The sequence below is a fragment of the Equus caballus genome, chromosome 15, assembly GCF_041296265.1.
Source record: "Equus caballus isolate H_3958 breed thoroughbred chromosome 15, TB-T2T, whole genome shotgun sequence".
NCBI lineage: Eukaryota > Metazoa > Chordata > Mammalia > Perissodactyla > Equidae > Equus > Equus caballus.
In genome coordinates, this window is record NC_091698.1 from 28,214,850 (window position 1) to 28,239,732 (window position 24,883).

At 45.0% G+C, this 24,883-nt stretch overlaps 1 protein-coding gene across 1 annotated transcript; it reads right to left on the reverse strand.

The window, feature by feature from the left end:
• Window positions 1-6,292: 6,292 nt before the first annotated feature.
• On the reverse strand, window positions 6,293-20,714 carry ZNF892 (zinc finger protein 892). Its single transcript, XM_070236148.1, has 5 exons — window positions 20,211-20,714; window positions 19,329-19,412; window positions 15,941-16,046; window positions 15,360-15,446; window positions 6,293-12,832 (listed from the first exon to the last, which is right to left on the reverse strand). Exons 2-5 carry the CDS (start codon window positions 19,359-19,361, stop codon window positions 11,562-11,564), a joined length of 1,497 nt encoding a protein of 498 aa, XP_070092249.1. The 5' UTR covers window positions 19,362-19,412; window positions 20,211-20,714; the 3' UTR covers window positions 6,293-11,561.
• Window positions 20,715-24,883: the final 4,169 nt, after the last annotated feature.

Sequence of the window (24,883 nt, forward strand, 5' to 3'; positions counted from 1 at the left end):
AGAATCCATGATGTCCCAGAGCTGGGGCTCCAGACCAGGAGCCTCAGAAACTGGTCAGCCCCCAGCCGTGGAGGCGGATGGGCAGGGCTGGCTGACCTCTGGCTTGGGGCCACGAGAGTAAAGCTTCCAGCCTCAGGAGGAGGTTTGACTAGTTGACATTTTCCTTCCCTCCCACCTTGGGGACCCCATTACTAAATTGGGTCTCAGTGGCATCTGCAGGAAGTCCTTTGTTATCTCAGGATAATTACTCCAGAAAAGGGCCACTTTTAGTGACTCCATTTAAAACAAAACTTAGCTAAAGTACTTCATCCTAAATTAGGAGTAAAATGCTTGATTGGGGATTTATCCAGGAGAATTAAAGTACAAATTAAGAAATGACGGGAAGTTTGTCACGTGTTTAACAAAATTTGCAATCAAGTGTTGGTTGAGAGAAGTCTCATTTTTTCAACAAAACTGCCTAATCGCATTCCTGTGAGCCAGCACCGTGATGCCGACAGAGGCACATTGTTGACCTTCGTCCAAAACAAAGAAACCAAAGGCAAAAGTTTAGTTGAATTTCCCAAGAGTTTCTCGATGTTTTGAAGTTTTAATCATTCTCTTGAAAGAAACTTTGACATGGTCTTTCTCTATTTTCTCTTTTTTGGTTGCAAATTGGGCTCAGGGTAAAACCCTTAGTCCAAGGCTTTGCAGATGATGCTCTGTCGTGAGAGACTCTCTCGTTCCTCCCATCCCAAGTCAGTGTGAAATTCGCAGTTTCAGTCAGTGTTTGATTTGCATCCTATTCTCCTTGGATATTATGGGATGGTCAGCTTCAAACGATGCTCTTTCCTGGTCTTGCTTTTCCTTCCCCCAGACCACCCTTCTCCCCCAACCTGCCCTGGTCCAGATCCCTTGCTCCTGCATCTCATTGCTCAGCTCTGTCTGCATCCAGCTCCTTGGGGAGTGTTTGCAAGTTCAAGTGCTGGCTGATGGGCAGGCCTCCTGCTGGGGCACTGCCCCTGGGAAGCCCACGTGCCTGGAGAGGAAGGGGCTGGGGAAGGGGCATTTAAGGAGCCTGCTGAGCAATAGCTGAAAGGTGTCAGACTGCAGAGAAGGGGCATCGACTGAGCACCTACTGTGTGCTGGGTCCATTGGTCCCTGGAGATGCGGGATGGTGTCTGGCCCCAAAGCTTCTTGCGGCCGGCATGCCTCACCTCTCTGCCTCTGGGTCTTGGGCAGGAGGGAGCCTCCTGGGCACAGCTTGGTGGCACCCCAAGGGCAAGTGGGATATTCCTGAGATGTTGCCTGCTTGGTGGCCCTGATGTGGACCAAAGGTCGGGAAGAATGCTGAGCTTCATCAACATTCTAGAACCTAACTCAAGAAAGTATCTCTGATCAGAACCCCGGCAGCAGCCCGAATGGGGAGTTTAAGGCTCCTATGCTGACCTTAAAGAGGCAGCAGGGGGTTCTCATGCCAGCCAGGGGCGGAGTGAGCAGGCCTCCAGGGCCCACACAAGGGCCTGCTGTTCCGGGAATCACTTGGGACCAGTTCGGGGTCACAATGGGGCCTTTCAGGGGACAAAGTGCTTCTAGCCCAGCCTAGTGTCCCTGCTCACGTGGGCATCAGCCCAGAGCAGTTAAAATAACATGATTTGGAAAAACAGATTTACAGTGACTTCCCCACTCTCTGTGACTCAGAGGCCTGTGTTCCGTCCCCATCGTCCCCGGTCACGGCAGCCTCTAAGAGCAGGGGCGCTGCAGGCAGACCCGGGGCTCCTGGCTGGGACCACTTTTGTCCCTCACAGTAACGTGGGGACAGTCCCAGTGCAGCCTCTACAGATGGCCCTGAGAGGTGAGGTCCATGCAGAGCACTCAGCTTCCAGGACTTCCTTCAGCCCACACACTGTCAGCAAGAGCCTGCAAGGAGGCCAACACCCGGGAACGGGACCCCCAACAGCACTGGGTGCCTGGGGCTGCTGAAGGTGCTGTACTTCTTCACTCAACCCCTGTGACAGCCATGTGGGGTGGATAGCATTCAGATGAGGAATCTGAGGCACAGAGAGTTTAAATGATTTACCCAAGGTCACACAGCAAGTAGGTGTGATTTCCAGGGGTCTGGTTACAGAGCACCAAAGTTACCTGTCATGTGCCACATCTCACTGTGACAGGGTCTCTGTGCCTCTGAGAGCAGGGGGCACAGACATGCCCAACCAGTCCTTCACACCCACAACACTGACGACACTGACAGACGATACTCAAGTTTCCAAAGGGCACACGAGGAGTGTCGGGAAGCCCAGCCAGGAGCCCACCCTCCTGGGAGGAGTGGCTGGGATGAGGGGCTTTACCAGGCAGAGAAGGCAGGAGGGCTTTCCTAGGCAGAGCGGGGAGTGACCCAGCCAGGCAGGTGGGGAGGGGAGGGCTCAGGAGGCTACGAGGCCCAGGTGCCCTGAAGGTGAGGCTGCGGCCTGGCGGGTACCCAGGGGCACCTGTGGGGACTACCTGTGGACAGTGGCAGCTGGCCAGGTGAGAGATGCTGTGGCTCTGGGCTGCAGCAGCAGGACAGGCAGACAGGCTGGGCTGGGGAGGGGACAGACTTGACCAGATGCTGGGGAACTGAGAGCCAGTGGAAGGGACTCTGCAGACCCCTGAGCAGCCTGAGTGTGCGCCTCTCTCAGCTCAGCTCCCTTGCCTGCAGAGCGGGAACAGCCATCCTGCCTCGTGGGCTGTTGCAGGATTCAAGGACTTGGTTCAGGTCAGCCCTGGACCGAGGAAGGATGAGGATGTGCCAGCTGTGGTCACCATTATGGGAGTGAAGCAGGGAAAGGTCTAGAATGATCCTGAAGTTTCTGCCCTGGGCAGACAATGGTTATTCACTCTGTGTTCAGGATTCATCAACCACGTCCCTGACATTGTCATAAACTTGGATCGATAGTTTTGCTTTTCCCCATAGAACTGAGAGTTTAATCGGCCACATCAGAGGTTAAAATGGCCCCATCTAGTAAACCAACTTCAGTCCCTTGGGAAGGAGGCCATTTCTGCCAGAGCCCTCTGACCACTCAGTGAAGTGCACCGTGAGGGACTGAGGGTCGGGGTCATCCAACCAGGCCCTTCGGACCCTTGGTCACCTGGGCCTGAGCAGCCAGCCCGGAGCAGCCTCACCCCTCAGGGACAGCAGTGCTGGGAGGGAGCAGGGACGTGACCGATGAAGAACACGGGGCCCCAGAGGCCCAGAGACTCCTGCAGAGCACCCGGCAGGTTAGCGCTGGAGCTGGGCCTCGGCCTTGGGCAGCCTCCTCTGCCAGCACCGCCCACTCAGCTTGCTGCCCCTGCTGTCCTCCTCTTTCCCCAGGTTTATTGAGATACAGTTGTCAGATAACTTTGTATAAGGTTGAGGTGGATAACATTACTGATTTGGTGTCTGTATATACTGTGAAATGATCACCACAATAGGTCTAGTTAACATCCAGGAATAAATTTAACCAAGGAGGTGAAAGACATATACTGAAAACTGTAAGACATTGAAAGAAATCAAAGAAGACATAAAGAAATAGAAAGATATTCCATGATCATGGATTGGAAGAATAAACAAATATCCATATTACCTAAAGCAATCTACAGATTTAATGCAATCCCTATGAAAATCCCAAGTACAAGACCAAATGGTAAATATATGTTAGTGTGATAGCTAATGTTATGTATCAATTTGGCAGGGCCAGGGTATGCTCACATATCTGGTCAAACACTGTTTCTGGGTGTGTCTGTGAAGGTGTTTCCAGAAGAGATTAGCATTTGAATTGGTGGGCTGAGTAAAGCAGGCTGCCCTCCCCAGTGTGGGTGGGCATCGTCTGATCCATTGAGGGCCTAATGAAGGCAGAGGAAGGTTGAGTTAGCTCTCCCTGCTCATTCCTCCCTGAATGAGCTCTCCTGCCTCACTGCCTGAGCTGAGGCATTGATATCCTGCCCTCGGCACTCTTCGTTCTCAGGCCTTTAAACTTGGACTGAAATTTACACTAACAGCTTTCCTGGGCCCTCAGCTTGCAGACAACAGGTCATGGGACTTAGCCTCCATAAATGCATAAGCCAATTCCTTATAATAAATATCATTATTTATCCAATAGGATATATATATATCCATAACCTATTGGCCTGTGTCTCTGGAGAATACAGAGTTTGGTACCAAGAGTGACTCTAGAAAAACAGAATTTTAAGGATGAGTTTTCTGTATTGGTTCTAAGGGTTCTGGAATTGGGTCTCTAAACTAATTAGATTTAAAGATGCTAATGACTCTATTTCCTAGTAAAAAGAACACTAATAGGGCAATAGAGATATGCAAAATATCTGCCTTGGATACTCCTAATCAACCATTTATAAGAAGCAAGGAGCTGGAAGGAACATTTTTGGAAATCTAACTGTAGTGTAAGTGCTTGACATTAAGCTTTTGATCGCCAAGGTATCCATTCCAAAGACACCCAGCTCGAATAAACATGTTGCCAACAGTATGATACAGCTACTAGTAAAACAACTAGATAAGAAGCTAGACAGTCCCATCCATGACATTGTCTTCTCAAAAGCCCTGGGTAACCTAGATAACTGAGTGACCGAGCTTTTCCCTTCCTGTGCCCTAATTCTCACCCTTATGTTTTACATTTGACAATAGAGAGTGAACCTGTGAAACCCTAGACATCCCACCCTCAGATCCAGTAAAGGGAGAGCACCAGGTCCGCACTTTCTCTGCCTCTATCCACAACCTTGCTGTGTGGCCCTTGTACCTGCCATGTGCCCTCTAGTACTTGTGAGTAATGAATCTTTTTTTCAAAGTTCTCTGATGGTTGTTGCTGAGGTGTCTTGCAATCATAAGAACCACAAGGGCTGGTCCAGTCACAACATTGGCTCCGGTCATGGAAATATCTAAAGAGGCTCACCACAAGTCATATGAGCCCAGGTGAGTGCCCCAGGCATTCCTAGCTGTAGCATCATTATTGATGGGCTGACACAAAACACTAAAAAATATAATAACTTTGGCTGATTACTCCTAATGGAGCTGGACAAAGTGGTAAAAGAAAAGGATAAGCTCAGAGATTTAAATTCCCTTCTCAAGTGCACATGGAACATTCTCCAGGATAGATCACATTTTAGGAGACAAAGTGTTAAAAATTTTAAGAAGATTGAAATCTCAAAGTGTCTCTTCTGACCACAATGGAATGAAATTAGAAATCAATAGCAAAAGGAAAACTGGAAAATTCACACATATATGGAAATTAAATAACATACTCTTGAACAACCAATGGGTTAAAGAAGAAATCATAAGGGAAATTAAAAAATATCTTGAGACAAATGAAGATTAAAACACAACATATCAAACCTTATGGGATGCAGGAAAAGCAGTCCTAGGAGGGAAGTTTGTAGTAGTTGGCACCTGTACTAAAAAAGAAGATCTCAAATCAACAACCTAACTTTACACTTCAAGGAAGTAGAGAAATAGAAGAACAAACAGCCCAAAGTTAGCATAAGGAAGGAAATAATAAAGTTTAGACCAGAAATAAATGAAATCAAGAATGGATAAACAATAGGAAAAAATCAATGAGACTAAGAGTTGTGTTTTTAAAAGATCAACAAACTTGAGGGGGCAGAAGGAAAAGGAAGAAACTATACTATAAACACACACACACACAATTATGGTGGTGGTTAAATGGGTATTACATTTATCAAACTCATCAGACACTTTAAATGGGTGAATTTTATTTGTGTAAAGTATACTTTGATAAAGTTGATTTTATGAAAGGGCCAAAAGCCAGTTCTTTTAAAAGACTAGTAAAATTGACAAACCTCTGGAAACACAATCAAGAGAAAAAGAGGATACAAATAATTCCAGGAATGAAAAAGAGAACATAACTACAGATAAAACAGAGATTTTAAAGAAAATAAAAAATATTTGACAGTTTAATGGCAAAAAAGGTAAATTTTTAGAAAAACTTTAAAGTTTGCAAGAAAATTGGAATAGCCCCTAAAGTCAATCAAAACACACACTACACACACAATAATCCCACTTTACCAGGTGAATGTGACTGTACATTTAAGGAATAGGAACTCTTCTAGGGGTGGGAAAAATCATTAAACCCCAGGATTGGGCTATCCTAGGACTTCCCCTGGGTAAATCACAGGAATGCAAGTACTCTTTTACATTAGAAAGTTTATCAATGTAATTTACCACATTAACAGATTAAAGAAAACCATATGATCATCTCAAAAGATGTAGATTTTACTACTGTTCAAGAAAACCTATTTTTTAAAAAAGATAAAAAGGCACATTCCATTATATTCATTGTCATTTTTATTTGGCTACACCATCATAAAGCATACATAATGGGCAGGTTATATAAAGGACTATATCAACAATAACAGTTATATAGCACTTGATAGCTTACAAGTTACTGTGCATCCATGATCTACCTAATCTAATCACTCCCAGGTAGGTATTACATTTTAAAAAATATATAAATGAAGAAACACTTAAGAGAATGAAGTAATTTGTCCCAAATCCCAATTATTTTCATTATTTTGTTGGTACTCTATGATATCATATATCATGTATCAAATTCAAATGAACAGATATCTGCATACAGATAACACACAATGGAAAAAACTCCCCAAATTCTGAATCCAATTTTCCAGTGGTTCTCACATGCTCTCAGAACAAAGATACAAATAAAAATGTTTAAATTAACCCCATGGTTTATATTATTAGTCATATCTATCTTTCCTTCTCAAATTTGTGATCTACAGTTAAACACTGGTGTTTCCCTAACTTAAAAACTAAAGTTTCTGTGAAGCTAGATGAAGCTTGCAGCCTGGTAGTTTCTACCCACCAACTTGGCAGCTTATCTTGGGCAAACAAGTGAGCATTCCTCTTGGTACTTAATCCTAACTGGTTACAAATGACATGTCTGCCACAAACCTTTGACACAACTTGACATGCCATTTCAGTGTCAAATGGAAGGAAGTCATGGGAAAGGTAGAGTAGTACTTTCCCCTATTCCTCTCCCTAAATACAGTTAAAATTCCTGGACATTACATATAGAACGACATAAGAAGATTCTGAATCTGGAGAGAATACAGAATGTCTGAGGCCTCTGGACCTGAAGAACGACACAGCACTGCATTCCTGGAGTTTTCCTTTTGCCTCATCTATCCAAGACTGGGTTCTGAAGAAGCTGGCAACTCAGAAACACCAATAGGCATAGATAAAAAATGGCCCAAGAAAACTCTCCTCTGTCTAGCCAAAGGACTAGGAAAAAGCATCCTCGCAAGACAGAAAACTTCTGGACAACAATCACCCATTCCAGCCAAAGGCCATGGGAAAAACTGTGGCCCTGACCACAACAACAAAGGCTGAGTGGGGAGCCTACACTTCCACCCTCACCAAGCTCTAACAAGGTTCCTTAATGTCCCAACCCACTCCAGAGTGATATCAGAGAAGGTCAAGTGGGAGACAGGATTTTCAGAAGTGACCTCTCCCCCCATCCCACTCCAGTAGTGTCATTGGGGACTAGGTGGGGAGACTGGGCCTCCAACCCTATCCAGAGACAAGACATCTCTGCCCCTCCTTACTTGATTTCATCAGTAGAGGCCTAGTGGAGATTCAAGAGTTTCGCTAATGACAAACAGTAATGCAGTTACTCCCCACCTAACCCCACCCCAACCTGTGGTATCAGAGGAGGCCTAGCATCAGCAGTATTGAGGACCACCACCTCAGGTGTCAATAGAGGCCAATGATGAACCTGGACTTCCAATGCCAACTTACAGCAATAAGGCAGTGTCCCCCAAACCCTTTCTCCACCAGAGCAGTGTCAGAGGAGGAGTGCCCAAACAAAAGCATTAAACAGGATACAGAGTCTTGTAACATAAAACTCAAAATGTCCAAATTTCAAATGAAAATCACTCATCACACAAAGAACTAGGAAAATCTCAACTTGAATGAGAAGACAGTCCAGAGATGCCAACACTGAGATGACGTAGATGTTAGAACTACCTGACGAGGATTTTAAGACAGCCATCATAATAATGCCTCAATGAGCAATTGCAAACATGCTTGACATAAATTTAAAAAACAGAAAGTCTCAGCAAAATAGAATACACAGAGAACCAAACGGAACTGAAAAATACAATAAATGAAATAAAACCCGATGATGGGCTCAACAGAAGAATGGAAGGCACAGAGGAAAGAATCAGTGAACTTGAAGACAGAACAATAGAGAATACCCAATCTGAACAACAGAGAGAAAATTGCTATGGACTGAATTGCATTCCCCTCCCCCCTGCCCCAATTCATATGTTGAAGCCCCAATCCCCAACGTGACTGTATTTGGAGATAGGGCTTTTAGAAGGTACTTAAGGTTAAATGAGGTCATAAGTATGGGATCCTAATCTGATAGGATTGATAGCCTTATAAGAAGAGGAAAAGAGAATTCTCTTTTTCTCTCCACATGTATGCACCAAGGAAAGGCTGTGAGGACACAGCAAGTAGGTGGCCATCTGCAAGCCTAGAAGAGAGCTCTTACCAAAAACTGAATTGGCTGGCAACTTATCTGGGCCTTCCCAGCCTCCAGAAGTGTGAGAAATAAATTTCTTTTGAGTCATCCAGTCAATGGTATGTTTTTTACAGCACCCCAAGTAGATTAAGACAGATTTTGGTACCTAGAAGTGGGGTGCTGCTCCAACACATACCTAAAGATGTGGAAGCAGCTTTGGAACTGAGTAACAGATAGAGGGTGGGAAAGTTTCAAGGTGCACGCTAGAAATATGGAGGTTAAAGGCCCTTCTGGTGAGGTCTCAGCCAGAAACGAGGAACGCATTATTGGAAACTAGAAGACGATTCTTGATGTAAAGTGGCAAAGAACTTGGCTGACCTGTGTCTCAGTGTTTTGTGAAAGGCAGAACTTGTGAGCAATGAAACTGGATGTTCAACAGAGATGTCCAAGCAAAGCAGTGAAGGTACAGCTTGGGTCCTCCTTACTGCTTACAGCAAAACGTGAGCAGAGAGAGAAGGAATTGTTAAGCAAAAAGGAACCAGAACTTGGAGATTTGGATAATTCTATCTATCCATACTGTAAAATATGAGAAATCTCAATCTGAAGAGAAGAGAGTGTGGCTGAACAACCATTTGATAAAGAGATCATGAGTGAGACTCATAAACTTAATCAGCCATCTCAGCAGACGCCAGGAAATGTGATTATATCAGCAGAAACACCAACAGCTGGGACTAAAGGGGAATGAAAAACCAGACAAATGAAGGAGGGCCATCAGACTTCTTAGATGTTACAGGCCCAGACAACAGAGGTATTCAGCTGCAAACATGCCCTATGCTTCAAGAAAGTTCCAGAAGAATGACTCCAAGCTGATTCAGAGCACATCAGGTTGCCTCTTGTTTCAAAGTGGGGGGACACCAATGAGTTTCAACAATCCAGACAGCCTCCAACCACAGGGTTGTGCAGCAGAGCCTTGGTAGCAGGCCCATTGCACCAGTGGGTCTGGAAGGTGGGGCATCAAGCCGAGGAGGATTATTCTCACGCCTTAAGATCTCATGGAGTTTGCCTTACTAGGTTTTGGACTTGCTTGGGACCCATCATCCCTTCCTTCTTTCCTGTTTCTCCCTTTTAGAATATCTGCACTATGCCTGTCCCACAATCCTATTCTGGAAGCACATAACTTATGTGGTTTCACAGATTCACAGCTGGACAAGTATTTTGCCTCAGGATGAATTATAGCTCGAGTCTCACCCATATCTGATTTATGTGATACTTAGATGAGACTGTGAACTTTAGAAGTGATGCTAGAATGGGTTAAAACTTTTGGGGTTGTTGGGATGGTGTGAATGTATTTTGCATGTGAGAAAAACATGAATTTGGGGGGAGCAGGGGCAGAACACTATGGACTGAATTACGTCCCCTCAAGTTCATATGTTGAAGCACTAACTCCCAATGTGACTACATTTGGAGATAAGGCTTTTTGGAGGTAATTAAGGTTAAATGAGGTCATAACGCTCGGAGCCTATTCGGAGAGAATCTCTCTCTCTTCCCATGTGCATGAACCAAGGAAAGGCCACGTGAGGACACAGCAAGAAGGTGGCCTTCTGCAAGCCAAGAAGAGAACACTTGCAAGAGACCAAAGTCAACACCTTGATCTTGGACTTCCCAGCCTCCAGAACTGTAAGAAATTAGTTTCTGTTGTTTGAGCCACCCAGTCTATGTTATTTTGTTATGGCAGGCTAAGCAGACTAAGAAAAAAATATACTGAAAAAAAATGAACAGAGCCTCAGGAACCTGTGGAACAGCAATCAAAGATCTAACATTTGTGCCATCAGAGTCCTGGAAGGAAAGAAAGGGTGGGGGTGGGGGGCTGAAAATGTATCCAAAGAAATGGTGGCTGAAAAATCCCCCAAATTTGGCAATAGACATTAATCTACAGATTCAAGAGCTCAGAAAAATGGATAAACTCAAAGAAATCCACACCAAGACATCACAAACTTGTGGAAACTAAAACCCAGTACTCAAAATATTTGCAGTGATAACCTTCAAAGTTTCAATGAAAAAAATATATACACAAAGATGTCATCTGCCTCTATCCCCGAGAAAAATGGTGACAGGCAAGAATTTCAGTCTTTTCAAGTTTTCACAATCTAATATGCAGTGTCAGCTCAGGTCCACAACTAAATTTTACTATGGTATGAAAAAGTCTAAGTACAAACTACATACAACTGAGGTAAATCTTTATAAATAAGCACATTCTCAGGTAACTCAGCTTAACAGACTGAAAACATCAAAGGTCTCTTCTGTACTCTCCCTTTCTAGGCTGTCCGTCTTGACCCTTGGAGTTAATGTGATTCTTAGTAGGTGACATCTCAATATGCAAGGTCGAAAAGACAAAAAGTGCAGAAGTGGACTGCCAGGCCAACGTTCCTAGGCTTCAGGGTGGAAACTTTGCAACTGACCAACTAACAAGTCTGACTAATACTTTTCCTGGTTGTATTTGTTTGAATAGTTTTCTCCATCAACATTTCTTGAGTTCATTCCCCCAGCTCTTTTTCTCTATCCTTTCTGCCTACCTCTTCAGTGCCCTTGTAATAAAGACTAGGGACAACTTCCCTTCCACTGCCACCTCCAAGCCTGGACACACTCATTGTGAATTCTCAATCTCTTGATTTCTACCCCTGTAATTTCCCCAAAAGCACTTATCCCTGTAAAATCTCATCCCCTTAGCATTATGAGACTACCCAGCCCAGCCAAGATGTCTTCTTTCCATCATGGCATACCCTATTTCTCTCTCAAGGATTAGGTAGCTTACATACACATTAGGGTATTGGAAATAATTTCCTTCTTTCCCCAGGGAAATTCAGTGTCCTCCATTAGAACACTTTAAAAAATGTAAAACTCCTCTTTCACATTCTGTCAGCTATGTCCCATATCAACAATGACTTCTCAATGACTATCTTTTTTGTAACAGTCATAAATTCCTTTGTAGCCCTCACAGCATGTATAGTAATTGTTCAATAAATATGCTCTGAATGTACTACATTTATATAATCTTTATCCAGTATGAATTCTCTTTTGCTGGCTAAAGGCTGAATGCTCACTAAAGGATTTTCCATATTCCCCGGTTTTCCCTCCAGCATGGGTTTTCTGATGTTGAGAAAGGGATGAACTCTGGCTGAAAGCTTTTCCACATTCCTTACATTTGTAGGGTTTTTCTCCAGTGTGAGTTTTCTGATGCTTTGTAAGAGATGAGCTCTGGCTGAAAGCTTTTCCACAATCCTTACATTTGTAAGGTTTCTCTCCAGTGTGTGTTCTCTGATGACGAATAAGGGCTGAGCGGTCACTGAAGGATTTGGGACAATCACTGCATTTATAGGGTTTCTCCCCAGTGTGAGTTCTCTGGTGTTGAGTCAGGGCTGAACAGTAGCCAAAGGCCTTCCCACATTCATTACACTCATAAGGCCTCTCCCCAGTATGAGTTCTCTGGTGCTGAATAAGGCCTGATCGATCACTAAAGGCTTTTCCACATTCATTACACTTATATGGTTTCTCTCCAGTGTGAATGACCTGATGCTGGGTAAGGAATGTGCTTTGGCTGAAGGCCTTCCCACATTCATTACACTCATAAGGTTTCTCTCCAGTATGAATTCGCTGATGTTGAGTGAGGTATGAACTCTGATTAAAGGCCTTCCCACATTCATTGCATTCATAGGGCTTCTCTCCAGTATGAATTATATGATGCCGAATAAGGGCTGAGCGGTGACTGAAAGCTTTCCCACATTCGTGACATTCATACGGTTTCTCTCCAGTATGAATTCTCTGGTGTAGAGTAAGGTGTATGCTCTGGCTAAAGGCTTTACCACATTCGTTACATTCGTAAGGTTTTTCTCCTGTGTGAATTCTCTGATGCAAGACAAAAGCTGAGTAGTAACTAAAGGCCTTCTCACACTCATTACACTTCCACGGTTTCTTTCCTGTACAAATCTTCTCATGCCTCGTTAGATCTGCATTTCGTTTTAAGTTCTTTTTGAATGAATCACAATTATGTAGTCTTTCTTCTTGCTGTTGAACATGTAATGATCTCCAACTAAAATTTCTTCCAGATTCACCACACTGGTAACTTCTCTCCCCAGAAGATCTCTTCTGAGCGACAACCTCTTGCATTAAATGTTTCTCATGGTTTTCCTGCTGACTCTCTAAAGAATCCTCACATTCACCGGAACTTTCCTTTGGAAATCTATCTATTAACACCCCAGGGGCTGATGCTTCTTCAGAAATGTCCTGCTTTGGAGTTTGCTCCTTGCTTTCTGGTTTTGTCTCCCAGTCTGAAAAACACAAAAATACAAAGATATCATTTCCTACATGGAGAGAAAAAAAAGTGCTATGGTAGGATAATATGAAACCAACAAACAAAAAATGCTTACAGGGAACACAGGAACTTAAAAGCTCTCAAAAATAGCCTTACAATCTTGAGAGACTATGAAAAAAAAAAAAGGTCGACTGGGCAAAGAAGAGCAGTTGCATAAAGGAGGAGGGTGAGCAGGTACTCAAGACTACTCTATCCAGCAGGGTAGGAAATAAGAAAGAATAACAGAAAAGACTAAGCAGATATGATGTGGGGAAATGGAAGATAAAAAACAGGGTTTGGTGGAGACAGGGCTGGGATCAGAGAAAGACGGTCTCCCAGGGATTGCCCATTGTCACCGCCTCAGCAGAGCCTCATCACTTCATGTGTTGAGGATGACCATCTTGAGCTGATCTCCTTGCCAGCAATCATTTCCCATTCCAGTATGTCCCAACCAATCACTGCTAACAGACTCATCTTTCAAAACCATCTGTCTTACACAAATAACTCTGTTGCTTCCACCTTCTCAAGATAAGACACAAATTCTAGAAACTACCATTCAAAATGGCCCAGATTTACAATTTCAAATCATCACAAAGCTTAGCAATTAAGAAGCAACTAATCATCTCTGATTGCCCCACACCCAGCAAATTGCAAAGAGTAAAAAGAACTAATTTTTTTTTCTTTTAAAAAGGGTAGTGTGTGAAGAGGGGAAGGTCAAATCCCCATGTGCTCAGATTGGCATCCCCTGTCAGGATACCTGCCCCAAAACCCTAGACTTCCCATTAAAGGTTTGGGGGAAAAAGCTTTACTGCTAAAAATGTTTAAATATTTCCAGGCTTAAATGGTCTTTAATATCCATTCCAACCATGACTCTACACGAAATAAATCACTACAGTGTTCTCAAGTACATAAAATCAGGGAAGTGTCTGAGATTTTAAAATAAGCAGAAATAGGTTAAAGGCAAATGGACTTTCAGCTAAGGGGAGTGAAAGAATTAAAGCCCCATGGGGCTGGCCCCGTGGCCGAGTGGTTACGTTCGCGTGCTCCGCTGCAGGCGGCCCAGTGTTTCGTTGGTTCGAATCCTGGGCGCGGACATGGCACTGCTCGTCAGACCACGCTGAGGCAGCGTCCCACATGCCACAACTAGAGGAACCCACAACGAAGAATACACAACTATGTACCGGGGGGCTTTGGGGAGAAAAAGGAAAAAATAAAATCTTAAAAAAAAAAAAAAAAAAAGAATTAAAGCCCCAAATGTTCATGGAGAACATACAGTCAGCGGAGGCTAGTAACAGACTTGCCTGCCTGGTGTTAAGGGGTCAAGTTAGAAACAAAGAAGGCAAAATGGCTAGGCAGGTAGACTAACAAAGGCCTTGAAAGCAGGTAGAGGAATGCAGAAGTGGCAGAGTAAGCAACTCACTGTGGGGAATCTAGCAGTATTCTGCTGCCTCAGTTACAGAAGGATAAGACCAAAGAAAGCATAATTAGCTGGTAGTCCATTGCATAATCAAGTTTGACAGAAATGATAGGGTCAAATCCATGACATCTTTTAAAAAAAAGTTACCAGGACTTAATCAATAGCTATCATTTGCTTAGCATATAGCCAGGTACTGTTCTAAGCATTTCTCTTGGGTTATTTCATTTGATCCTCCCAACAACCCTATGAGTTAAGTATTATCATTATCCCCATTTTACAGTTGGGGAATTTGAATCACAGAGAGGATAACTCACTTGTTAAAGGTCACAGACCTAGTGAGCAGCTGAGATTGACTTTGAACCCAGGAAGACTAGTTCCAAGGTCTGCATTCTTTTTTTTTTTGAGGAAGATTAGCCCTGAGCTAACTATTGCCAGTCCTCCTCTTTTTTGTTGAGGAAGACTAGCCCTGAGCTAACATCGTGCCCATCTTCCTCTACTTTATATGTGGGACACCTACTACAGCATGGCTTGCCAAGCGGTGCCATATCCACACCTGGGATCCGAACCAGTGAACCCCAGGCCACCGAGAAGTGGAACGTGCGAATTTAACCGCTGCACCACCAGGCTGGCCCCCAAGGTCTGCATTCTTAACTACTATGTTATGCTGCCTGCCATAAAATAGAGAGGAAGGCAAGGCAAAACTCAGAGATCAACTCATAGTCATTGGTCTGAGACAAAAAGTAGCAAAATCCTGTAGAGATAAAATAACATATATGAAAAAGCCAGGTTTAGAACCTTGCACCCAAGCAAATTATTAACAAACTTAAAAATGTTGATTTAATTTCATCTTATTTAGGAAAAAGAATCGGTCTGAAAGGGTGGAAAGCATTTACATTCTAACAAATAAAATTATGAATTTATTAAAAAATCATCATCCACAGAGCTGGAGTGTGGCACGGGAGAAAGGAACTTCACTTCAACTTTTGCATGGGTCTAGAGAAATCTGGAAAGGCTCCTCCACAAGCATTTCAAAGATACTTTTCCCACTGACCACCTGAGTTTTATGTTCATTGTCTCCAACACTCACCTGGACCAGTCGCTTTTGGGATTTCTCTCTCCAGTTCCTCCTTACACTCCAACGGAGAGATTACATCAGGCTTGGAAATTGGAAGCCCTATTCATGGGGAAAGAAAAAGGAGTCTGGTAAAGAGCTCAGTACTAGCTCCTTGGTCATTAGGGAAGACAACATAAGACAGAGAGAAAGGGGCTGGTTTTGGATTTCTCCCTCAACAGTGCTCAGAAGAAGGCAGAAAGATTGATACGAGGTTTACTTGCATTCAGAACAACTGAGTCACTTGTTTTTCCCTCTCCCTATCAAAAGAATAGGTACTCATTTCTCAAGAGATGTTTTCACTAGAACTTTGTCTCAACATCCTTGGTCAAGGAATAGAGAAGAAGGATGCTATTGCCAGGTGAATACAATAAAAAGGTGTCCATTTCTAACTCTAGGAGTGTTAAAACTATATCCAGAAACAAACAGCAGAAACCGTCTGTCTTAGGCCTTTTAGAGATTAAGAATCTTTGAATCTAAGAACCCCAGAGCTCCTAGGAACCGAGGAAGCAAAGGTACAACAGGTAAACTCCCAGGGGAGGGGGAGTCATCCTTACCCAGCAAGACCAGATTCCTATGCTTCTTGGGCGCATCTCCCTGAGGAGGGTTCAGCTGCCCCCACTTGGGGAGAGCCTCAGCCATATCCCTGACCATCGACGACTCCTGAAGAACCAAACACATCAGTGCTCACCAAGGGACCTCCTTCCAGAGGCTTCTGAGAAGGACTCAAACTGACAGCACAGGAGAAGGAAGACAGGAAGGACAGGAAGGTTAGACAAAACGACCTCTAACATCCCTTCCAATACTAAGGTTCTCAGCGTATTTGCAGCCACAGACTCACTCCCTGCCTCCAACTATAAGAACTGCATGTTACCTGTCAGTAGGAAGGAAAGCACCTCTCCATAAAATCTGAAGGTACCAAGTTATTAGTTTATGTATCAATAAACTAAATTATAAGGGGTGACTGGACACATGTGTATGGTCATGGATGGTAATTAGCCTTTGGGTGTTGAACATGATGTACTCTACACAGAAATTGAAATATAATGATGTACACCTGAAATTTACATAATGTTATAAACCACTGTTACCTCAATTAAAAAAATGCAGAGAAAAAGATCAATGCAGTTACCTAAAAACCCTACAGTCTTAATAAAAATAAATAAACTAAATTATAGAAACCCTTAATATTTAGACATGGGGAAGTGAAGCAAATGTAATTATGAGTTAAGTATTTTCTTTATGGTATAGTTTTACAATATAAGGGATTAAGAAATATGAAATATTTTCCTCTCTAGTCTTCCTTTGGGAATAAAATTCGCCCAATATGTATTAAAAATTAAGAAGTCTGCTACATGTGTCACAGAATATAGATTTATTTGTAAAACAGTGACCCAAGCCCAAATTATTATGAAAGTTCCCAAAGTGTTCTTGCCATTTCTTGTAACGGCCCTGATGGGTCTGGCCCCTGCATCTACTCTCTACCCCAGCATATGCTACTCCTCCCGCATTCTCTGTGCTCCAGCTGGAGGTCATCTTTCAGCTTCCTGAAATGTATGCCACATTCCCTTTTGCTCCTTTTCACATGTAGCTTCCTTTTCCTGAATGTTCTCCCCCTGCCCTACCCTTTCAGGTATTTTAATCCTACTCACACTTCAGCTCTCAGCTCAGATGTCACCTCCTCAGGGAAGCCTTCCCGGACTCTCTGGGTTGCAGCCCCATGTTCTTTCCCTTCTCTTGGGTTACGGGCACACTGAGAGACTTTGTGATTATCGTCTGACTGTCCCATTAGACAGTAGGCTCCATGAGAGCAGAGGCCAGGTCTGCTTTTGCTCACTGAAGCAGCCCTAGTACGTGGTGCAGAGCAGGAAGACTGTAAATACTTCTCAGAGTGTTGAATGAAGGAAGGAACACTTGAACAAGAATTACTAGAAACAAGTTTAAATGGGGTGTTCTGTAAAATGTGCATGAAAACAGAGGTGGGGAGAGGAACAGAAGGGTATTAAAGTTGGAAAACACTGCAGGAGTGTTTACTCGAGCCTAACCTTAATCTAGATCATGGGCACAAAGTTTAGACTGCCTGCTAAAATATGGGGCAAGGGAGAGGGTGGGTAATGCTACTTTGAATCTGTAGCTGAATCTGTTTACTACCGATAAGACAAATGTCTAATAATTTTTTCATTGTATTAAAAAAATTTCTATACAGGGGCCGGCCCCGTGGCCGAGTGGTTAAGTTCGTGCACTCCGCTTCGGCGGCCCAGGGTTTCACTGGTTTGGATCCTGGGTGCGGACACGGCACCACTCATCAGGCCATGCTGAGGCAGCATCCCACATAGCACCACCAGAAGGACCCAGAACTAGAATACACAACTATGTACTGGGGGGCTTTGGGGAGAAGAAGGAAAAATTTTTAAAAATAATAATAAAAAAATTAAAAATTTCTATACAACTTCAATTTAAATGAGATGCATTAAATAGACCAGTTCCTGGGTGCTAGCAAATGAACCAATCCTACCCCTTTTCGAACCACCACCTTTGCCAAAGGCCCCTGAACATAGATATGAATATAATGGTTAACTTTATTTATATTCATCATTCTAATGTTTATGATATAGCCCTCCAAAAACAACTCACATTAACGAAATAAAGTTAAAAGCTACCTACTTTGAAAATCCCCTGCCCAAAATAATTTAACTCTTTATTCTAATACTTGAAGTGTGAAATCACTACACTTTTCATTTCAGTTTATGGTCCCTTAAGGCCATATGCCTCAGGAGTGATCAACACAAGCAATATCATTTGTACAGTCTTCTTTCTTTACAAATAATGCTCACAGCAACAGACTAACTGGCAGTTCCTTTCAGACTGGAGTTCCCTGAGAAAACCTCAGCAGTCAAACTCGTTTATGGAGCTGCTGCTCAGTGTGCACGTGCTGGGGCTGGAGGGCAGAGGCAGACCAATCAGACACTGTCCCGCAGACGCTACTGACTTTCTCTTCCCTCTTCCCTCTGAAAGAGATCTACAATTCAGATCAGAACCAGTACTGGCCTTTTCTCCCAGCGTCTTACATGGATCATCAGCTCCTGTGTGCTCTGAGGCCAGGTCTGAAGCTCACAAGCACTCCTAGTGCCCTTACACATTCTCCCAGGGTCCGCCATTCTCCCAGGGTCCTAGGCCAGATCCTACAGAAGCATCTTGACTAATCTCTCCCCAACCAGTCATGGCATGTTTCATCTTGCTGAGCCTCTAAAAACCTTCACAGGGCCTTAATCGCTCTTGGAATAAGACCCAGCGTGGATTTGCCAGTGGTATGGCTACAACATACCTAAGCTTCCCTCACACTCCAGCTCACTCCACAGTAACACACACATACCCCTCAAAGATCTCTAACTCTCTCATCACTTGGAGACTCTTTTTTGCCAAACCTGTTCTCTCTCTTGGAATATTCCTGTATTCTATTCTCCAACTACTTATTGTCTCTTGTTTTTCAAAGTGCAGATTTTATCCCAATATTTTTCCCCCAAATACTCTAGAGGATGGAAAACCTCTTCTAAGGCCTTTTATGACTTGTCTGTACCGGTCATTTCTGCATTTAGAAATACATATATTTCTTCTTGCTGTTTAACTATGTTACTTATCTATATCTTATCTCCTCAGTAAACTTCAGCACAACTGGCTTTCATCACTTTGCATCTCACCATGAGGCCAATTACAGCACTGAGGAGTTAGTAAGTGTGCACCAAGCACTAAGTGGACAGAGAAGTAATGCCGGGAGAGAAAGTCCTGCACAAGTGAGGAGCACGTACTGTCAGGTTCACAATTCATCATTTTACCAAGATGAACCCAGTGGTCTAGGAATCAGGGCTGAGCAATTCCATAACAATGGAAGGAACCACATTTACGTTCTGAGAACACAAGGAAAATAAAAGAAGGACCTAAACCCACCTGGGACGCAATGGTCAGCAGCACAGTGGTCATGCTATTTTGGGTTTCCAGCACCAGGAAGGTCTAAGTCCTCAGAAAGTGACCCTAGACGTGAAGATAGAAATCATGATAATTACTCTTGCCTTCCCGTAAACTCGCAGAAACTGTCATATGCAGCTACTTGTCACCTAAGAAGAGCTGACACAGGGAACCAAGGGACAATCCCACAACATCCCTGAATCAAGACAGCCATGACCTTGCTGCCTCAGGTTCCTCCCATCCTCCTCCGCCCTTAACCTCCAGTAGAACTCTGCTATGAGAATCTGGACACATAAACTAAATACATATTTGTATCTTTCATCTGCTGAGTGATAGTCAAATAACACTCAAAGTCTCTTGTGTCAGTCGGTGCCTCACTTAATGATTCATCCCTGTTCTATTCGAGGCTCACAGGATGAACGAACACTAAATTCTTTTTAAACGTTGTCTTTTCAGAGAGAACACTGGCTTTCTCAGAAATGCGATGGGTCTTGTGGGAAAAAATCCAGGATTCTGAAGAAATCCTGTGACTTCTCGAATCCTCACTTGCCCCATCTGCCAGATGGGTATCCTACTGCCTCATGGGGTTCCTGTGAGGACAAAAGGAAGTCATTATCAAAAGCCAAATAGTCAGATCTGCTGATTTGGGGGGCAGGGGAGGCGCACATCATCTTAAAGACCAGCAGGGCAAGGCAGGCGGCGGGCTCTCCCTGAAAACCCCAAAGGGAGGATAACCAGCAAGAAGGGGCTCTCTCAAACAGAGACAGGACGCTTCTCCTTCCCGAGCCTGCCCCAGCCAGAGGGCAGCCTTTCTCCTTTTACTCTCCAGCAGGCACCGCGCCCGCACCCCTCCCAAATTCTCACCTCTGCCCCCCGGCTCCCTGCGACTCTCTCCTGGCCCGCGCAGGTGACTCCCGCCGCAGAGAAAGGCGCAGCGAACGCGCGAGGGGCCCGGGGGCTGGGAGGGAGGTCGCCCACCCAGGGGCGGGGAACACGCGCGACCCTCGCGGGGCAGCCTGCGCCCCCGACCCGGGGGCCCTCCCGCCGCCCTCCTTCCGGCCACTGAGACTTAGAAGGACACACGCTCAGTCCTGTTCGACCCCAGGCTCGACCTCACGCCCGACACGGAAGAAGCCGGGGCAGACGACAAAGACATCTAGGAGCCGGCCGGGCCCGGTCGCGCCTGCCCGAACTCGCGGCTGAACTACAACTCCCAGAATCCTCCGCAGGGCGCGGCTCGCGACACCGTACGCCGCTTCCCAGAGGACTCCGGGGGACGCTGGCCAGGGGTCTTCCGCCCTCGGGGCTGCGTCTCCCGCGATGGGGGCTCCCGGTTCTGGGTTTCCGGGGGTGTTGGGCCCTTAGAAAGGTCCTTCTTGGGCGTTCGAAGGGCCGGGCTTTTCGTGATGCCGATTCTGCCTTCCCGCCCCGGAAGATGTGCTCGGCTGCACCAGACCCCGCCGCACGTGGGACACTCTCTCCCCTGCAGCTGTAACCGGTGGATGGCTGCGCCCCAGCACACCAGGATTCCCTCGTAGCTGCTGGACTCCCTCAGAGGGAGGCGCCGCATCCCAAAGGATGGTTACCCCACCGCCGTCGCTTCCCTTCTGCTGCGCCTCCTCGGCAGTAGGCCCATTGCGGCAGGGTAGAGGTTACCTCAAGTAGCCCGGGATGTTTATTCCAGGCTGCACTTTGGAATAAGAAAAAGTAATATCTCAGTCTCGGGAATCACATCAACCCAGAAACAGAGCCCCATGAAGTTGTAAGTTAGTAACTGGTACCGCTGACCTCAAGGGGACTGGAACATGAAAGACTTTGACTCCCGAGGAGCTCCAGGAGCTGCCTGCTGGGAGTCGGGGTGTCTTCAGGCTGGTGCATGTTCTCACTTATCTTCCCACGATAAAGTAGCCAATGTTCCATCCGGTTCAAATTCCCGAGAAAGAAAATCAGATTAGCCTAACTGTCCCTGTTTGGGTATCAGCCGCAATGTCCGTTTATCCTTTCTCTAATAGAGTTCCCAACTTTTAGGTAGGCCTAAGGCTTCCCCGAGTAACGATTACATTTCTCATCATCCCTGCCTCTTGCCAGGGAGATGAGAGCAAAGTGATTCTTAAAGGAAAGAGGAAAGCTCCTCCAATACTGGCTGGAACACAGACAAGTCATCATGACCACGTGGACACTGTTAACACCCTAGTGTAGGGGAGGAGGACATTTCCTCTCCCCAAATGTGGGTTCGTCTGGCCGGAGAACGAATTAAATTCACATGAGACAGAATAGCAAGAGAAAATTAAACAAAGCTTTATGAGGAACCATGGCCCGGGGCCTTTCTTCCTGAAGGAAGAAAGAGCGCGGAAGAAGTGGGGTGCACATATACCCCCAAACAGGGTGTTTCACATGTGATTGAAATGTCCCTCCCACAATAGTCACAAGATTGCCCTGTCGGCACAGTGCTTGCTGGACACAGCAGGTAGTGGTTGGCTATCTTGGTGGGCGTAGCAGGAGGCTAGTCGATTGTCTGGAGCTGGGCAGTCACAGGTGAGCGCAGCAATCAGTTCCTAGCCTAAAGAAAGATGCTTAATCCTTAAAGAAATGCCAACATTGGGAGGGGGAGGGAAGTCAGATACAGGAGGTTAGCAGCCTAGCACAATAAAATGCAGATTTAAGTCCTTGCCTTTGGTATTGATTAAGAGTTTTTGGAGAGAAGGTCATCTCCTTTCTTCTTCCTGGTACAGAGAGGGAGGCACCTTTTACAGATAGAGATTTACCTTACAAATGTAAATGTGTCCTAAGGAAGGGCAAGTTCCATTCCTCAGAGCCTCCTTCCCTATCCCAGTTTATCAAAAGCAATCAGCCTCAAATAATCCTGATGCCAAAGAGACATATCTTGGGGTGGCCAATTTCAGGTCCCCACACTAGGAATGGCAAACCAACAAGATAGAAGGAACTGAGCCCCTGATGGTTTGGTGGAACTTGCTCTTTAACATGAGAGAGATGTAAACTGTTGTGTAAGCCACCGTTATGCTGGGTCTCTGCTAAGTCTGTCTCCTAACTGGTCTATAGGTTGGCTGCTTTTGGTCCACTCAGCTAGGTCTGGGAGGAGAGAGGGCGTGTGGCAGAGAACACAGCCCTGCAAGCTCAAAGAATAGCTGAAGGGCTCCCTGCTCCCAGCTTCCATCAGCAAAAGATAAGCAGTGGGCAGTTCCTTTCAAAAATGGTGTGTATGAAAGGCACCACCAGCTGACCTGTCTGGAACAGCTGGCAATACTTTTCCTCCTTTTGTTAACCATCCCCATCACAGCAATCCCTTTTCTTTAGTTACCATGTCAATGGTCAGTTCTCAGTCTTCTTCTCACTTTACCAGTCAACAGCAGTTAAAACTGACTCCTCCCTCCTTCTGGAAACACTCTCTGGTTTTCCTCCTTGAATGGTCACGCCTTCTCAGTCTCCTTAAGTAGTTCCTCCTCTTCCAGCCTCTAAACCAAGGGTTCTCAAACTACAACATGGTCAGAGTCACCTGGAGAGCTTGTTCAACTGGAGCCTTTAATTCCACCCCTATTCAGGATGTCTGGGGTGGGGCCTGAGAATTTGCCTTTCTAAAACTTCTCAAGGGGTGCTGAAGCTGCTCATTTGCGAATGAACTCAATGTTGTGTTGACGAAAATAATCCAGAACCAATCTATAAATGAAAGTTTGGGTGAGTTTATTCTGAGCTGAAATCTGAGGACCATGGCCCAGGGCCTTTCTTCCCAAAGGAAGAAAGGGCACCAAAGAAGTGAGGTGTACAGAGTGGTTATATACCCCCAAGCAGGACGTTTCACATATGATTGAAATGTCCCTCCCACAATAGTCACAAGATTGCCCTGTCAGCACAGCGCTTGATGGACACAGCAGGTAGTGGGTCTGCTGTCTCAGAGGGCGTAGCAGGAGGCAATTCTATTGTCTCGAGCTGGGCAGTCACAGGTGAGCACAGCAATCAGTTTCTAGCCTAAGGAAAGATGCTTAATCCTTAAGGGAATGACAACATTGGGAGGGGGAGGGAAGTTGCACCTTTATCTCAAGGGCCTTTGTTCTTGCCATAGGGAATATCTAAAGCAGATATACAACGCGTGCTCAACAGCCATGGTCAGGCCCTTTTGGAAAGACAAGGTCAGGCCGAATTAGGTTTATACCAAATGGCTTCCTCATATTCTCCAATATATCCTATTGCTTGCCATTTTTATTTGTCAGTTGGAATGTTCGGGGCTCAATTTTTGGGCCTCTCTTCTTTTCCTATCAGCACTAAGATTACTCCTTAGTAATCCTGTTCAGTCTCGATGTTCTAAATATCATCCACGTGTAGTCAACTACCAATTTGTATCTCTAGCCTGGCTTCTTCCCCAACCTTAAGCTGTCTCCTCAACCTCTTTACTTGGATGTTTAATAAATACGTCTAATGTAACATGTTCAAAACTGAACTTTTTTTTTTTCTGAGGAAGATTTGCCCTGGGCTAACATCTGTTGCCAATCTTCCTCTTTTTTTGGCTTGAGGAAGATTTGCCCCAAGCTAACATCTGTGCCAATCTTCCTCTATGTTGTTGGGGGTCTCTGCCACAGCTTGGCTGATGAGTGGTGTAGGTCCATGCCCGGGATCTGAACCTGTGAACCTGGCTGTCAAAGCTGAGTGCACAGAATTTAACCACTACGCCATGGGGCCAGCCCCAAAACTGAACTTTTGATGTCCTTCCTCTCCTGCTGCCGTAACTCTTCCACCTGAAGTTTTCCACATCTTAGTAAATGGCAACTCCATCCTTCTGATGCAGGCTTGGTGAGCTGAGGAGTTGAAAGAAAGATTTCTTGGACTTTCAAGGTCTGCTAGCAGTGCTCCTTTATTCAGAGAACAGCATGGGGACAGGACCCATGGACAGTAAGAGCTGCAAGCATGAGACAGGACCCATGGGCAGTGAAGAGATGCAACAGGTTGAGGGTAGGGCTAAATTTATAAGGCATAGGTATGTCAGTTATTTCTTTACTAGACAAAGGAAAGATCATGTGAAAAAAAGTTGTTAAAATGGTATCAGTGCAGGTGAGGACTGGTCATATAACTTTGGATACGAGTCAGCTCAAATCAGGTCAGGATGCCCTATACTTCCTGGAGGATGATACAGATCAGCGTGTAGGGCAGGATGCCTTGGGCTTCTCTCCCTGGGGCAGCCTTGATCCTCCTCACTTCTAGTCGCTTAGTTCAAATACCTTGGAGTCATCATTCTTCTCTTTATCACACAACCCACATCCAGTTCCTCCTCAAATCCTGTTGGCTGTACTCTCAAAATGTATGCAGAATCTGACTACTTCTCACCACTTCCACCACTACCAAGCTCATCTAAACATCCATCATCTCTTGCCTGGATCATTCTACATGCCTGCTAACTGCTCTCACTCCCACTCTTGCACTGCACATCCTATTCTCAACACAGTTGCTCCCACATCAGAACAAAGGCCAAAGTCCTTACAGTGGCCCACAAGGCCCTTCAAAATCTGTATCATCCACACCCACTAACT